The sequence below is a fragment of the Protopterus annectens genome, chromosome 3.part1, assembly GCF_019279795.1.
Source record: "Protopterus annectens isolate FY-2018-M chromosome 3.part1, PAN1.0, whole genome shotgun sequence".
NCBI classification, from domain to species: Eukaryota; Metazoa; Chordata; order Ceratodontiformes; family Protopteridae; genus Protopterus; species Protopterus annectens.
In genome coordinates, this window is record NC_056732.1 from 1,495,023,518 (window position 1) to 1,495,039,370 (window position 15,853).

A 15,853-nucleotide genomic window follows, 5' to 3' on the forward strand; every position below is an offset into this window, starting at 1 on the left:
AGAGAAATGGAGGGTTTGTATGGTAGGATAGATGACATCAACCATAAAATTACTAATGACCTCATGTTTTCAATTGAGGATGGGAAGAGAAAGTATTATGATACATTAAATAAAATTGAAGTCAAAAGTAGGAAAATTGAGAGAGATGTTAAAGAATACAAAGATAAGGTTAGTTACCCCAAACCGAGGGAGTTTGTTAGTAAAAGGTACAATAGTAGGTATGAGCAAGGATGGAGACAGCCCCCTTTCTTGGATACTGATGGGCAGGAAGCAGGAGAACAGATAGAAAACATTAATGATCCCTCAGAATACCCCCCTTTAAGGAGATCAGAAAGAATAAAGAACAATTATCAAAAAAACTACCAGTATGGGGGGGTATGGGGGGGAACAGAACAACAACAGGTTCAAACAGTGGAACAGGTAGATACTCCCATCGTGGATGAAACTATTGTTTGTGAAGGTAGCAAATATAGCTATAAAGGGTACAACATATATAACTATAGTAATAAGGAAATAAATGAAACACATTTTTCATTATTATCTAAGCGTTTTAAATTTGTACCTAAAAGGAAAGCAGATATAGGTAAAGTACTAATTGACTTAAAATTATTTTTGAGGAAGAAAAACTTTGAGCTTTTCTTTAAAGGACAGAATGCAAACTCATGAGGCATGGAGGAATTAAGAAGGAAAAGCACATTTAACCCACCTCTACACCCACAATTAAAAATGTTTGAGGTAATAATGGAGAGAAAAATAAGATCAGAACTTTCTAAGAGAAGGATAGGGTACAATACAACAAAGGAAGAAAACAAATTATTAAATGAAATGAAAGAGGACACTACCTTAAGGGTGCTGAGACCAGACATAGGAGGGGGGAATGGTGCTTATGGACCAAATGGTGTATGAAGGCAAGATGATGGACATATTGGAGAATACAAATAGATACGTCAGAGTCTCAGTTAATGAAATAAATATAGGTAATAGAAAAATCTATTTAATTTGAAATGACTTACTGTTGGAAGGATTAATAAATATAGAAACTTTTAAGTTTTTGTACGTAGAAAAACCAAAAATACCAACCATCTTTGGGATTCCAAAGGTGCACAAAGACACAGCAGACCCACCTATGAGACCTATAGTGTCATCAGAAGGGTCTATAACAGCACCTTTGGCCAGATGGTTGGATACTAAGCTTAAAGACATGGCGTTAGAAAGCCAGGGTGTAGTAAAAGATTTTTGGGACCTATTACTTTGTATAACAAACGATTTATATGATGAGAAAATGATTTTCCTAACTATTGACATAATTGACTTATTCTCATCAATACCGTATGATGAAGGAATGAAATGGTTTGAGGAAGCCCTAATTAAGTATGATAAGTTTAATAACGGAGACTTTTATCTTATTTTAACCCTGATGGAAATGGTTTTAAAAAATAATTTTATACATTATGTAGGCGAGTTTTTTAAACAAGTACAGGGAGTAGCGATGGGGGCAAGGTGTGCCCCTACGTACGCCAACTTAATTCTTTCAATTTGGGAGGAAAAATGCATTATAAATTCCAAATATGTAAAATGTTGGAAATTGTACAAGCGCTACCTGGATGACATGTGTTTTTTATGGATAAGCTCTGAAAGCATGTTTTTTTAATTTTTAAACTATATATCAGAATCAACTGATTTTTAAAATTTTACATACAAGATTAATTAGGATGAATTAGAATATCTGGACATTTCTATCAAGAAATGTGAAGGTATTTTCAGTTCAAAGATTTATCGGAAAGAAACTTTCTCAAATTCATATTTAGCGTACATTAGTGCACACCCCCTACACCAGAAAAAAGGAATTGTTAAGGAACAGTATGTTAGGGGTGGTCGTATGACATCCAGAGAATGTGATTTTGATGAAGAATGCAAAACATTGAGGGAAATGTTTATAGAAAGAGGTTACCCCAATGAATTTATAAAAAATATAGAAAAAGTTGGAGAAGGAAGGCAGGATAGATTTAAACCCATTTTTGGGTGACAAAACAGGGCTTAGTAAGGAAAAGGTTAAAACAGTGAAGTTTGAAGGTGAAAGAAATTTTGTGACAGATTATAATGGAGACACAGTAAGAATAAGAAAATTGTTAGAAGAGGAATGGAATAGATTTGGTGAACTATCAGACCTGGAAGGAATTTTCGATAACCCTTTAAGATGCACATACAGAAGGGGTAGAAGTCTAAAGGCTATATTAGAAGGTAAAAAAGATGGCCCTAAGTGTAAAGAGGGTAAAGTAGGGACCTTTAAATGTGGACGATGTTCCCATTGTCCATATATTTATATGAGGGACACTATTCTGGTTAGCAGTAGGGATAGACTTATTAGTTGTAGGGACTATGCGAATTGTGACACTAGTGGTATAGTGTACATAGGGCTTTGTGACCATTGTGAAGCATTCTATGTAGGTAAATCAGAAAGAAAGTTAAAAAACAGAATCTATGAGCATAACTATGAAATTAGAACAAAATGTACCAAAAATGCTCTTTATAGACACACAATAAGCTGTCAAGAAGGAAAATTTTAATTCTTTGTATTGGAAGTAATTCCAAAGGACATAAAAGGAGGTCCATGGGAGACTTCCAATGAATACAAAGAACTACTGTGGCAACTATCCCTGGAGGCTACTAGATTTCCAGGTCTGAGTGATGCAGTTTCTCTTTCCCCAGTTTTAAAGTTAAGGGCTGCAAAGCTCTAGTGACTCTGGAAAAATGTATCCCTTTGTGTACATTAACTTTATAAATATAATTTTTGCTTTTTTAAAAAAATGTAATACTACTTACCCCAGGATAAAGGTAAGGACTGCAACATCAAAAGTGTATGTGCAATAATCTGTTTTGGTTCAAAAAGAAAAACAAAGAAAAGGTATGTCTTTTACTGTACTGCTGTTTGAACCATTTATTTAAAAAGCACCTGTATAGGATTTAAATTCCTTCTTTGGACACAAGATGGTGCTATTATATGGAAGAATTGTTTGTTTTATATGGTTTTTAACATGTATAAAACTAAACTGTATTTGTAGTTGCATTTATATTTATTTATATTTATATTTATTAGATTGTAGAGAAGGTATTGTGGATATTTATATATTTATATATTTACATATGTATGTATGTGTTTAGAACTGTTTTTAAGGACTGGTTTAAAGGAATTTTTAAAAAAGGTTTTATAGGGTTGTACATCTATTAAGTACATGTGAACACATTAAGAATATACACCAATTGGATAGCAGTATTAATTAAGTGAAGGGTATTTTAGGGGAAGAATTGTAAAAGGTATGCATTTCTATTTCATCTGAGGAAGCCATTAGATGACAAAAACGCATCTGTGGTGATAACAGTGTTTATGGTTTTATTCTGAAGAAAGTGTGTTTCAATAAAGCTCGTTTGTGTGGAAAATACCAGTGGAGTTGTGCCTTGGTGGAATTGCTCTATTTTTTTTTTGGTTTTGGCTGCTTTTATTGAGCAATTTACTTTCCTGTTCGTTTTGGCTGTTGGCTTCATTTATATGTATACCCATGGCTCATAGTTACCCGAACACACACCTCAACACTTCACTAACACAGCAGGCATCCATTTTCCTGTTGGGAAAACTGCACTACTACACATACGCCATTCCCTACTGCTTTAGACACATCCCATATGTTGGCTCACTCCAAGTATATTCAGACGTCCCAAGGTTATAGACCTGGGACATATGTGCATATCATGGTCAGGGTGTTCAATTAGTCTTATGATTTTTGGCTCGTCTGTTTGTTGACTGGGACTGTGCTGTACCTGTTTGAAAGTTAGACTTAGCACGGACACATAGTTAGCTCCAATTTTAGCATCTTAACTGTGGTTGGGGATGCAGAGGTGTGCTATATCTATTATGACCATGTTCATTCTTTATATATATATATATATATATATATATATATATATATATATATATATATATATAGATAGATATAGGTCTGTACATACACATGCATATGCACCTACATGCTTATTTACATTTCCCATACTGTTGAATCACTGTCACTTACCGTGGCGCATACATGCTTACGTCTAGGGTTGCCACCTTTTCAAATGGCCAAAGTAGGACATTTTCGGGACACACATCAGATTTTACAGGCCGACACATACCCACGGTCAGTACAAAGGATAGAAATTTATGTTTTTGCCTAAATGAAAGCTTATTCTTGTAGCAGTTTAGTTGCTTATTCTGTTTCTTGTAACATTTAGGCATTTTACATACAGATGTAATTATTTTATGCAACTGTTACATGAAATATGGGACATAATTATTTCCTACAATCTCAGGACATTTGCCATTTTAATATTGTTGGTCAGGACACAACTGCCCAAAAAGGGACGGTCCCTTGCAAAGTGGGACAGGTGGTAACCCTACTTACGTCTGCTTTAAAGCGCCTTAATCACCCTATATCCGACTGCCACTATTGTGGCCATCATATAAAATTAGCCATTGCATGGCTTGGACCCAGGAACAAGAACACCATAGTCACTGATTTTACCACTAAACCATCCGTGATACATTCTCTATGGATGGTACTTAGGATATATGACTTTATTACAGCCATTCCACAGTACTGGCAACAAATGTGACAGTCGAGTGGTGTACATATGTATAGTACATGCTACTATTCATATGCTTCTGAGACGCATATGTATACATTTGCAAGTATACATATTTATGAATTGGACACATACTTGACAACTACTTATATGCATGTATGTGTGATGTTTAACTATGCAAATGTGAAAGGTATATATTCCCGATAATGCACGTGGGGAGACATGCATCACAGTCAGGTGTTTAATCCCGGGTCATAAGTTCTGCAGGACCGGCTGGAGGCTGGGCAGGGTTGTGGACAACTACTGCTCATACAACTTGTGTCCAGATGTCTACAGGACTGGACATCGTGTCGTGACACCAAGTCTAATCTTTAGAACAGATGCTTATCCCATGAGGGATATCCAAAAATTTTGGGGACCAATAACCTCAATTTTTTTGGATTTACGAAAATGAGGTAGGGTTATACATGCAAGGGATAAATAGTTTGCAATCCTGAGACTGCCTACTAGATATGAGTAGGGGTCACTATGTGCAGATATGGCTGCACCAAGCTAGCAGCCCGAGTATGGGTGGTTTTGGTGGACGTTCAGGAAGGGGAGGGGTGTGCTGTGGAGGGGATGATGGGTATTCAATTACGTATCCAGGTGTGTTGGGGTTGGATGGCTCAGTTTAGGCCAGACCATTATGTAGGTGTGTGCCGGTAACATTTCTGTACATGTGTAGCGCACATTTTAATGTTCATAGGTTTGTGGGATTGTGTTCTACAGTATGGCCTGTCAGGTTGTATTGCGGATTTCAATGTTTGTTCTTTGGTTTTCTTTCTGATTCAACCACTGCTCCCTCGTACACCTCCAGTTCAACTATTGTGCATCTGACCCAGTCTCCCCTTGGCGATTTTTACATTACCCGTCACCCCCCACCCCCATATTCCAGACACACCATCCATCCCTTCTCTGGTTGATGGCCCATGGCACAGTCAACAGAACACATTGCGTACACTACATATCTCTGGTACCAATATGGTTGTGAGGACTACCCTAGCATTTTTGATCTTTCCACATGCTGTACTTCACACACATAGGTACACGCAAATACTTATCTTTCATGACATGGTAGGTAGACCCGGGTAATACCAGTTCATCTTTGGGTCATCCTGACAAGGACGACTTGGACCACAAATGGGCAGATATTGAGCGAATGCTCTGACCATTGGTAGGGTTGCCACCTTTTCAAATGACCAAAATGGGACATTTTCGAGACACATCAGATTTTACAGGCCAACACATACCCACGGTCAGTACAAAGGATAGTACATTAGTTTTATGCCTAAATGAAAGCTTATTGTTGTAGCAGTTTAGTTGCTTATTCTGTTTCTTGTAACATTTAGGCATTTTACATACGGAAATAAGTACTGTATGGAACTAGTACATAAAATATGGGACATAATTATGTCCTACAATCACAGGACATTTAACATTTATAATGGTTTAGGTATGGACACAATTGCCCAGAGGGAGACTGTCCCTCACAATGTGGGACAGGTGGTAACCCTAACCATTAGGCTAGGCTTAGCAAATGGCAGCGGCACGCTAACACACTGAGTTTCGCTTCCACTTGGTATAACAATCAACACTACAATGGAATACGGGCACAGAGTTTTAAATGTCATTTGTTCGAGGGACGGGGACTCAATATTGAGCTACGTGCCTTTGTGTTTACTTTTTATTTTGGTGTTCGCAAAACTGTCTTGTATGCTTTGCATACATTTCATTATCCATGGACACTGACAGGAGTGATTATTATTAGAGGCAGGCTGTACTAGTCAGCATTTTAGGTTGTGCACATGCAGCCGACATGTTCACGCCTCCGTGCAGCACTTAGACACACCCCCTGCACTTGCGCATGTTTCCTATGCACGTGGACGTTGTGGCAGTGTGCCTTCATTAATATGCATGTGGTGCTGCTGCGCCATCTCTACGCCACACGGTCAACGCAAAGCTAACGCCATCCTTGCGCCGAGCTTCATGAATCCCGGGGAATGTCTTTATTTTGTCCATTTCTTGCTTAAATTGCATCATAATGTTGCATGTGAAAGTATGCAGCATTGCTAATGCACCTGTATGATTATGAGAAAAAATATAATACTGCAAAATAACAACAAATATCTGTATGTTTGAATTTGATTACACACACACACACACACATATATATATATATATATATGTGTGTGTGTGTGTGTGTGTGTGTGTGTGTGTGTGTGTGTGTGTGTGTACATCTAATATATATATATATATATATATATATATATATATATATATATATATATATATATATATATCTTCAAGCGGTCTAGTGCATCCCTCTGCAAGCAGAGTTTCTTTATCAAATAGCATTTATAAATGACCTTTGCTCATATTCTGGAATCAGCCCTGAACTCTAGGAGTTTGAGGAAGAAGCACAGAATGTTCAAAGAGGGGATACACATACTTGCAATATATATGTATACATTTAAAGTTACTTTGCATTTACTATATGATGCAGTAATTATATGTATTATGAATACTGACACTAATGTGCTAAATATTATTTTTTAGGTTTCTCAGTTTTTGATTAATCCATCCAGTGGAGAACTACCTCCTCTTAGCACATGCAACTTGTCAATTCTCTTCAAGCCCCTGAAGTGCCAAAGCCTTGAAACTGTTTTGGAACTGAAGATTGAAAGTGCAGAAAGCAGGTGAAAGATTTATTTTTCATCACACGTTTTCTTATGAGTATATATTAATTTCACTTATAATAACATTGGCCTGACATCAAGAAATTCTAATGTCATACTTGCGAGGTGCTCTGAAGAAAGATGCATGCTATGTAATCTGGATGAAAATAGAGAAACTGCAGAAATCTTCAGATTTATGTGAATGGTTATAGCTTCACTAAGCTTCAAAATGTGTGATACAGATTTTAGCATACTGTCGTTATTTCATGCACAAAAGCAGGAAAGATGTTCACATTGTGCTAGGAAGGTGATTTTAAATAAGACCAATTTCTGAACAGAACTGTACAAATGGCACTTATGAATAGTCAGAATAAATTATTTCAGAAATCTGTGTTCAAAATATTTATCATTGCTGAAGTTGAAGTGTGTTTGTCAGGTTAAGTGTGAATCGCATCTTTATTTTTGTCCATACTTGTGGCCCATGTTTTCAACTTAATCTGTTTATAATAGGTGCAGATTGTTTCATCAAACCCATTCAAACCCAGATGAATACACTCTCCAGCTGAGATATACTAGTTAAAAGCTCTAGTCATTTGAAACAAAGCAATTAGTGAAATATGTGTATTGGCGTGTGACAAAGCCTTCCATACAGGAAGCATCCCTCAAAGTATTTTCATCAAATCTAAGATTACCATAGACTGGGAAAAAGGAGAAATTCACTACCTACACCCTACACTGAACCAGGTTTCACTGATGTTTTCATGAAACAACCCTGTTAGTCATATCACAGTTGACCAAATGCTGATTCTGTTTTATGACAGACTCAGAAGAAAAGTAATGGCCACGATGCTGTCATTTCTTGAAGCAGATTTTTAAAATGCTGGGAAATGTATCTAAATATATTATACTGCCTTGTTTGCATTTCACTCTGAAAAGTGAAAGCATGTCTGCAGTTTGAGGAGTCAGATCGTCTTTTAAGCACTAAATGGTCAGTATTCATGATGGATGAGTGGGCTAGGGTGACAGATCTGCAGTGAGATGAGTGATGGATTTTTAAGATGTCCACAATGGATTTTATTTCCATATCGCAGGTTAAAGAAATCACTGAGGATGGTTGTCTCCATTACATGTATGGGATATTAGTTGATCAGGCAAGTAAGCTTATTCCCCAATCATCTGGGATAAGCCTTTCTCTCTACACTGGTATTAGTACCCTCAGGAGCCATTTCTCCACTATCTCACCCAGCATCTTTATCAAATCTGCTGTGACCTCATCTGAGCCTGCTGCTTTCTCTGGCTTCATTTTCCTTAGTGCTGTTCTTACTTCCTCTTTTGTGGGCTCCTCGTCTTCTCTCATCATAGGCTGTGTCTGGGGTAGTACAGCTTCTGTGGATTTTTTTTTTCTTCTCTGTCCTTGGTTGGTCAGTTGACATATTCTTCTTGTGCTTTTTATTATTGTTATCAAAAACTTTTAAAAATGTTGAAAATTAAAACATATTTTATACCTTGTGTATTTGTGTTTGTGTGTGTATATATACATATGTATATATATATATATATATATATATATATATATATATATATATATATATATATATATATATATATATAAATCTCTCTCTCTCTCTCTCTCTATATATATATATATATATATATAAATCTCTCTCTCTCTCTCTCTCTATATATATATATATATATATATATATATATATATATATATAAATATCTCTCTCTATATATATATATAAATATATCTATTTATATATATATCTATATCTATATATATAAATATATCTATATCTATATCTATATATATATATATATATATATATATATATATGCTCTCATGTATAAAAGAGAGATAAAGAGAGACAAGAGAGAGAGGTTCTGAAAATGTAAATTTTTTTCTTTACTGCTTCAGTGTAAAATTTGATTTCTAACTTCTTGCATCTCAGATAAGATTGTTTTATTTGATATAAAAATGAGTTCTCTGGAAAAAATGTATACTCAAAAAGTAATAAAAAGTTTCTAAACATCCTGGCAACCTGCAAACAGTGTTTATTCAGTCCAAAGCAGTATTGGACTATAATGTATGTTGTATCCTATCAAACAGAAGACAGTATTTATTCAGTGCAAAACAATGAAATATAATATATATTGGCATATCATTGGAGTTAGGCACTCAACATATCCTTTTTTTCTCTCCAGTTATCTGACCGTTCAGGCTGAGGTTCAAAACCCTCAGGTGTGCCTTCTTTCCAGCCAGCTAGCTTTTGGTGAAGTGTATGTTGGTATTCCAGTACAGGGTACAGCAAAATTATTCAACCAGACATCATTACCAGCCAACTATAGTTGGATAGAGGTGAGCAACACTTTGGATGCTTATAAAAAAATTACTCAAGGTAATATTAAAGCAAATTTTAAATACTTGAACAATAATTTAATTGACCATAAATTCATTTCCAGCAAAGTCTTAACAATACATCAGAAGTAGGAACTTCATTTGTCAGCAACCTTTGGGATACGGATCCGATCTCGGATCCGAGCCGGCAACTTCTACCACAGCATAGATCCGAGCTCCTAGCTCCTCCCTTTACCCATAATCCCCTGCCAACCCTGACTGACCTCAGATCTAGTTTGCCGCGCTTCAAGCTACAAGCTGGATTTCGAGCTCCTGATAGTTGGATAACTTTTGTGAGGAAAACTTTGCATTTTTTCTTCCTTTTTCTTGTGTGAGTGTGTACGAGTGTTTAGGTATCCTATATTTGTCTTTTTTTTTTTTGTGTTTATTTTTTTTTCCTCCCTGCCCACGCTGGTTCGTAGTGTGTGTTTGTGGTGTGTGTAGGGGCCTAGTGAGTGTGTTTTCTGTATACCATGTCAGAGGCCCCTAAAGCCATCTTTTCAAAAGGCACCAAGTGTGGCCATAAGCTTTCACCAGCGGATGGCCACACCTGGTGCGTTAGGTGCCTTGGGGTTGAACACCTCTCCTCGGGATGCGAGATTTGCGCAGCGTTCAACCCCAGGGCACTTAAGGACCGGAGGTCGAAGCTGATCCTGGCGGGCCTTTTGCCCCCGGATTCGGCTCCGGCCTTCGGTACTTCTGTGGCCGCTATCCATCCCTCGGTGGTAGCCACCCCTGTCTCCCTCCCTCCAGTCGGGACTCAACCTCCCACTTCGGCTCCGGAGGAGAGGGAGGGCGGGAAAGCCAAACCTAAGGAAAAGCAACATAAGCTTCTCCATCCAGAGCTTCTGGATCACCTCCTCCTCGGCTCCAGTCCCCTTGTTTCTCACCGGGACCCGGAGAGGAGGGGACCCGGTCCCCGTCGAGGTCATCGAGGCGACACTCTAGGTCTGCCTCGGTGGCCTCGGCGAAGTCCACCTTTAGTATGTCAGATGCAGACATGGACCGGATGATGAGGAAGTTCATCCAGGCCCAGCTGCAGATGGGAGTGCTCTTGCCCCCCCCCCTCCGTGGGGGAGCTCAACCCCATTTTTTGCTCCAATCCCTCCTTCTCCAACCCGCTTTCTGGGTTCGGAGCATTCGGAGCCAAGCTGCGTTGGATCCGGGGGTGGGTCGGAGCCGATAGTGCTGGTTACTTCGGCACCGACTGGTCCCTCGAGTTTGTCGGAACTGACCTCTCGGAGCTGTGGGGTGAGCTTTGGATCCGAGGGATTCTGTGTGACTTCGGCTCTGCCCGGTCGGAGCACACGGGTCCTTCGGATCCAAGGATCTCGGCCCCGGATCCAGTCCCCGCTTCGGATCCGAGTGGGAGTCGACTCTCGGATCCTATCAAGAGTGGCTCCCCCTTGGCTTTCGCGGTGGTGGAGAGTGCACTGTTGAGTGCATCTGGACCTCCGGTCCTGGCTTCGGCTCCCCCCTGCACTCCCTTTCAGCTGGTCCAGGCTCCCATCACCTGGCCTTTGGGGCAGCCTGCTTCAGCGCCTCTGGGTGTTCCTTTGGAACGTGACATTGCTGGTGAGTCTTCCTCTGACAGCCCCCCCGAGGAGGTCCCTCACAAAGCTAAGTGTAAGAGGAGGCACGTGGACTCCCCCGAATCCCTTACGGAAGATACGGACTTAGATGAAGGGGAAGGCTCCCCCAAGGTCACCCCCCAAGGATGTCTCCTTTGGAGACATCATGGAAATGCTCAGAATTAGGGGAGGGTGGTCTGCCCCCAAGGCTTCCTCCGATGAGTCCGTATTCCTAGAGGCGTTCGAAGCAGGGCAATCTATCTCTTGGGTGTCCCCTCCCCCCGGCCCCCTGGTGGAACTTATTTCCACCAGGGCTTGGAAGGAGCCGGACACTGTAGAGCCAGTCTCCAAGCGCCCGGATAGAATCCTAAGTCCCCCTGCTGAAAGAACCCACTGGAGCAGACGTCCCCCCGTGGATGCCATGTTGGTGGCAGCGGCCACTAAGAGAGAGTTGGCTCAGGAGAACTCTGTGGTCCACCTGCCGAGTAAGGAGTCTCGAGCGATGGACCGCCTTGGGAAGCGGGTCTTTAGTTCAGCAACCTTCTCCATGAGGGCGCTGAACTATATGGCACACGTCATCCGGATGCAGCGAGATCTAATAAAAGAATACGCTGCATCCCCCCCAGAGTCAATGTCGGAAGGGGACAAGCAACTGTACTCCTCCCGAATGTCCACTCTACGTTCAGTTTCCAACACCTCTATGTGGCTCTTGTCTCACGCCACTGAAGGAGCCGCTAGAGCTGGTGGAGCCAGCCTGGTAATGAGGCGCCAAGCCTGGCTCTGACATTGTGACTTCTCGGAACCCTTTAAGGCGTCATTCGCGAATGCCCACTTTGATGGTTCTGCACTGTTTGGCAAAACCGTTCACGTCACTTTAGTCCAGAGCGAGAAAGATGGGAAGATGTTGTCTGCCATTGGAGTCCACTTCTCTGCTCACCAGAGGTCTTTTTCCAAGAGCCAAAAGGGTCAGAAGAAGATGTGGTTCCATAAATCGCATCAGTCCCAGTCTGCTCCAGACAACCAGTCCTCTCGTGGCAGAGGAGGACTGGGAGGACGCCGCCCAAGAGGCAGAGGGGGTCCCAGAAATTTTGGGTCCAGAGAACCTTTTTCTGAGAGGCCTACGCAGAACCCCTGAGGGGTTGCCCGACTGCTCCACTCTGGAGGCAGTCGGGGGGCGTCTTTCGAAGCACCTAGCAATGTGGGAGTCCATAACTCCAGATCGCTGGGTGATTCGCATCATATCCAGAGGCTACCAAATTCCCTTTATTGTAACCCAAAAAACCAGAAGCCTCCCCGACGTACCACCCAATCAGAGGGAGGTGGCTGCTACAGAAATTCAGCAGCTTTTACAAAAAAGAGCCATCCAACCCGCGCCCCCATCCCCCAGATCAGTTCAGATCAGGGTTTTGCTCCAGGTTCTTTTTGGTGCCAAAAAAGACGGGGGACTTGAGGTCCATCCTCGACCTCTCTCTTCTGAACCTGGCAGTACCCAAAGAAAAGTTCCGAATGGTCACGCTACAATCTATTCTCCCCCTATTACGGGAGAACGACTGGATGTGCTCTATAGACCTCAAGGATGTGTACTACCACATTCTGGTGGACAGACGCTCCAGGAGGTTTCTCCGCTTCCGGCTGGGAGCCAGTCACTTTCAGTTCAGGGCCCTCCCCTTTGGTCTCACCTCAGCCCCCAGGGTGTTCACCAAAGTCTTGGCGGTTATAGCGGCCCACCTGAGGCTTCAGGGAATTCAGGTCTTTCCGTACCTGGACGACTGGCTCCTCATCGCCCTAACAAGGCATCTGCTCTGTTCAGGCAGGGATTATTTCCTCAATCTTGCTCCACGCCTAGGGTTGACTGTCAACATGGCCAAATCCTCTCTGGTTCCTACACAGGTAATAGATTTCATAGGGGCGAGATTGGATTCCAGACTAATGCTTCCCTTCCTGACTCCCGATCGGCTTCAGAACCTGAGGTTGCATTTTCAGGCCTTTCTCCGACTTCCTGCTCCACTGGCGGAATTGATCCTGAGGGCTCTAGGGTCCATGGCGGCAGCAATTCCTCTGCTGCCCCTAGCCCGTCTAAATATGAGGGTCCTGCAGTGGACCCTCCAGGTATAATGGTCTCTGTCTCGCAACCCCCTGTCCCATCCTATTCCCCTAAGCAGGGCTTGCAGAGGGTCGCTCATGTGGTGGCTCCAGTCCCCGAGTCTCCACACGGGACGACCATTCTCGATACCTTCCCCTGTTGCCACAGTGACCATGGACGCCTCTCGCCTGGGGTGGGGGGGCACTATTCAGGCAGAACGGTCCAAGGCACGTGGAACGACACAGAGACCTCCTTGCATATCAATGTCCTAGAGATGAGGGCGGTGCTTTTGACGTTGCAGGCACTTCACAGTTTTCTTCCGATTGGGACAATTGCAGTACAAACGGACAACATGTCAGTTGTCTGGTACATCAACAAACAGGGGGGAACCAGGTCTTATCTTCTTTGTTGCGAGGCCATGAGAGTGTGGGAATGGGCGATATCCACCAACCGCTTTCTTATTGCAACGCACAATCCGGGACGGTCCAACATCCTAGCAGACAGGCTCAGTCGTTCGATTCTGACCTCGTACGAATGGTCGCTCAGTCCTCTAGTAGCGAAACAAATATTTGCCCAATGGGGGCAACCCTGTTGCGATCTTTTTGCCTCTCCTTCAAATACCAAATGCAACAGTTACTTCGCTCTAATCCCCCCTCAGGGGGGAGTCCCCGAGAGACTCTCTAGTACATGCTTGGCCTCCCGGTCTCCTTTACACTTACCCTCCATTGCCCATGATGCTAAAACTCTTACAGAAAGCCAATCGGCTGGGGAGCAAAATGATCCTCATTGCCCCATTCTGGCCTCGTCAAACATGGTTCCCGTACCTGTGGTCTCATCTGATTCATCCACCCTGGATTCTGGATCCCCTTCCGGATCTCATTACTCACCCTCTGAGTCTTCCGACCCCCAACCTGATCAACCTCAAGCTGACTGCTTGGTTGCTCCAGTTCCACTCCTGATAAGGACTCCCGGAATCTCCTCACCAGTCAAAGCCATCCTAGTAGCAGCACACAAACCTTCCACCAGAAGGGTCTATTGAAGTAAGTGGAAACATTTCTCCATTTGGGCGGAGCACCATCACTTAGATCCTTTCACGGCGCCTCTTACGTCGGTTTTGGATTTTCTAACTACCCTTTTTCATCAAGGGGCTAGCTGCTCTACAGTCAAGGTACAACTAGCAGCGATTTTGCATTATCATGTAGGGCATGAATCGGGCCCTCTAATTACTTCCAAGCTTTGTAAAGGTTTCCTCAAGGGTCCCTTCCTCCTCAGACCCCCAGTCAGGGAGGTAGTACCCCCATGGGATTTATCTTTGGTTCTTCAGGCCATGACAAGCCCCCCTTTCGAGCCGGCGGCTACGGTTGATCTTAAATACCTCTCTTGGAAGACGGCCTTCTTGGTGGCCATTACTTCAGCTAAAAGGGTCTCTGAGCTTCAGGCTCTATGTGTTAAACCGCCGTACTTAGCCTTCCATCAGGATAGAGTTTACCTCAGGATCAATCCGTCCTTTCTGCCTAAGGTATCTTCGGAAGCTAATATTAATCAATCTATTAATCTTCCCGTGTTCTTTCCCAATTATCAGAACAAAGGAGAGTACAAGCTGCATTCCTTGGATGTGCACAGACAATTACGCTTTTATATTCATCGAACTGCTGGTCATAGACAATCTGACCAGTTGTTTGTCTCCTTTGCCAAACCAAGTTTAGGCAAGTCAATTTCTAAAGTTACACTGTCACGGTGGATAGCTAGTTGTATCCTCTTGGAGTATCAGAGTTCGGGAAGGCCTGCACCTCAGGGAGTCCGAGCTCATTCTACTAGGGCCATCACTACTTCGGCGGCTTTTAAATCTAGGGTTCCCTTAGATGATATTTGTTCTGCAGCCACTTGGGCCTCATCTCATACCTTTATCAGCCATTACAAACTGGATGTTGTATCCAGAGGCAGGGCATCTTTTGGCTCTGCAGTGCTCTGGAATATTCTTCCATAAAGGCCACCCAGGATTCAGGTAGCTGGGGACTCTGTCCCAAAGGTTGCTGACAAATGAAGTTCCTACTTCAGATTAGGAAGTTATGTACTCACCATAACGTTCCATCTGAGTAGGTATCTTCATTTGTCTGCAACCACCCCCCCCCTCCTTCCCCCTGACCTATAGGATCTGTCTTAGATAAGCCCCTTCTGGGGCACAGTAATGATGGTTATATAGGGCAAACTTGATCTGAGGTCAGTCAGGGTTGGCAGGAGATTATGGGTAAAGGGAGGAGCTAGGAGCTCAGATCTATGCTGTAGTAGAAGTTGCCGGCTCGGATACGAGATCGGATCCGTATCCCAAAGGTTGCAGACAAATGAAGATACCTACTCAGATGGAACGTTATGGTGAGTACATAACTTCTTATTTCTGCATACAGAGTAGAGAAAATACTCACATAGTTACAGTTTGCTGTATACAGAAAGACCAACAGATGTAAGA

The 15,853-nt window shown here is 42.3% G+C and overlaps 1 protein-coding gene across 1 annotated transcript in view; it reads left to right on the top strand.

Annotated features, from left to right (window-relative positions):
* DLEC1 (DLEC1 cilia and flagella associated protein) overlaps positions 1-15,853 on the top strand; it is a 2,498,134-nt gene that overhangs the window by 1,099,450 nt on the left and 1,382,831 nt on the right. Inside the window, exons 20-21 of the mRNA XM_044067561.1 lie at positions 7,213-7,352; positions 9,540-9,693. Coding sequence (XP_043923496.1) covers positions 7,213-7,352; positions 9,540-9,693 — 294 coding nt within the window. The remainder of the gene's footprint in view (positions 1-7,212; positions 7,353-9,539; positions 9,694-15,853) is intronic.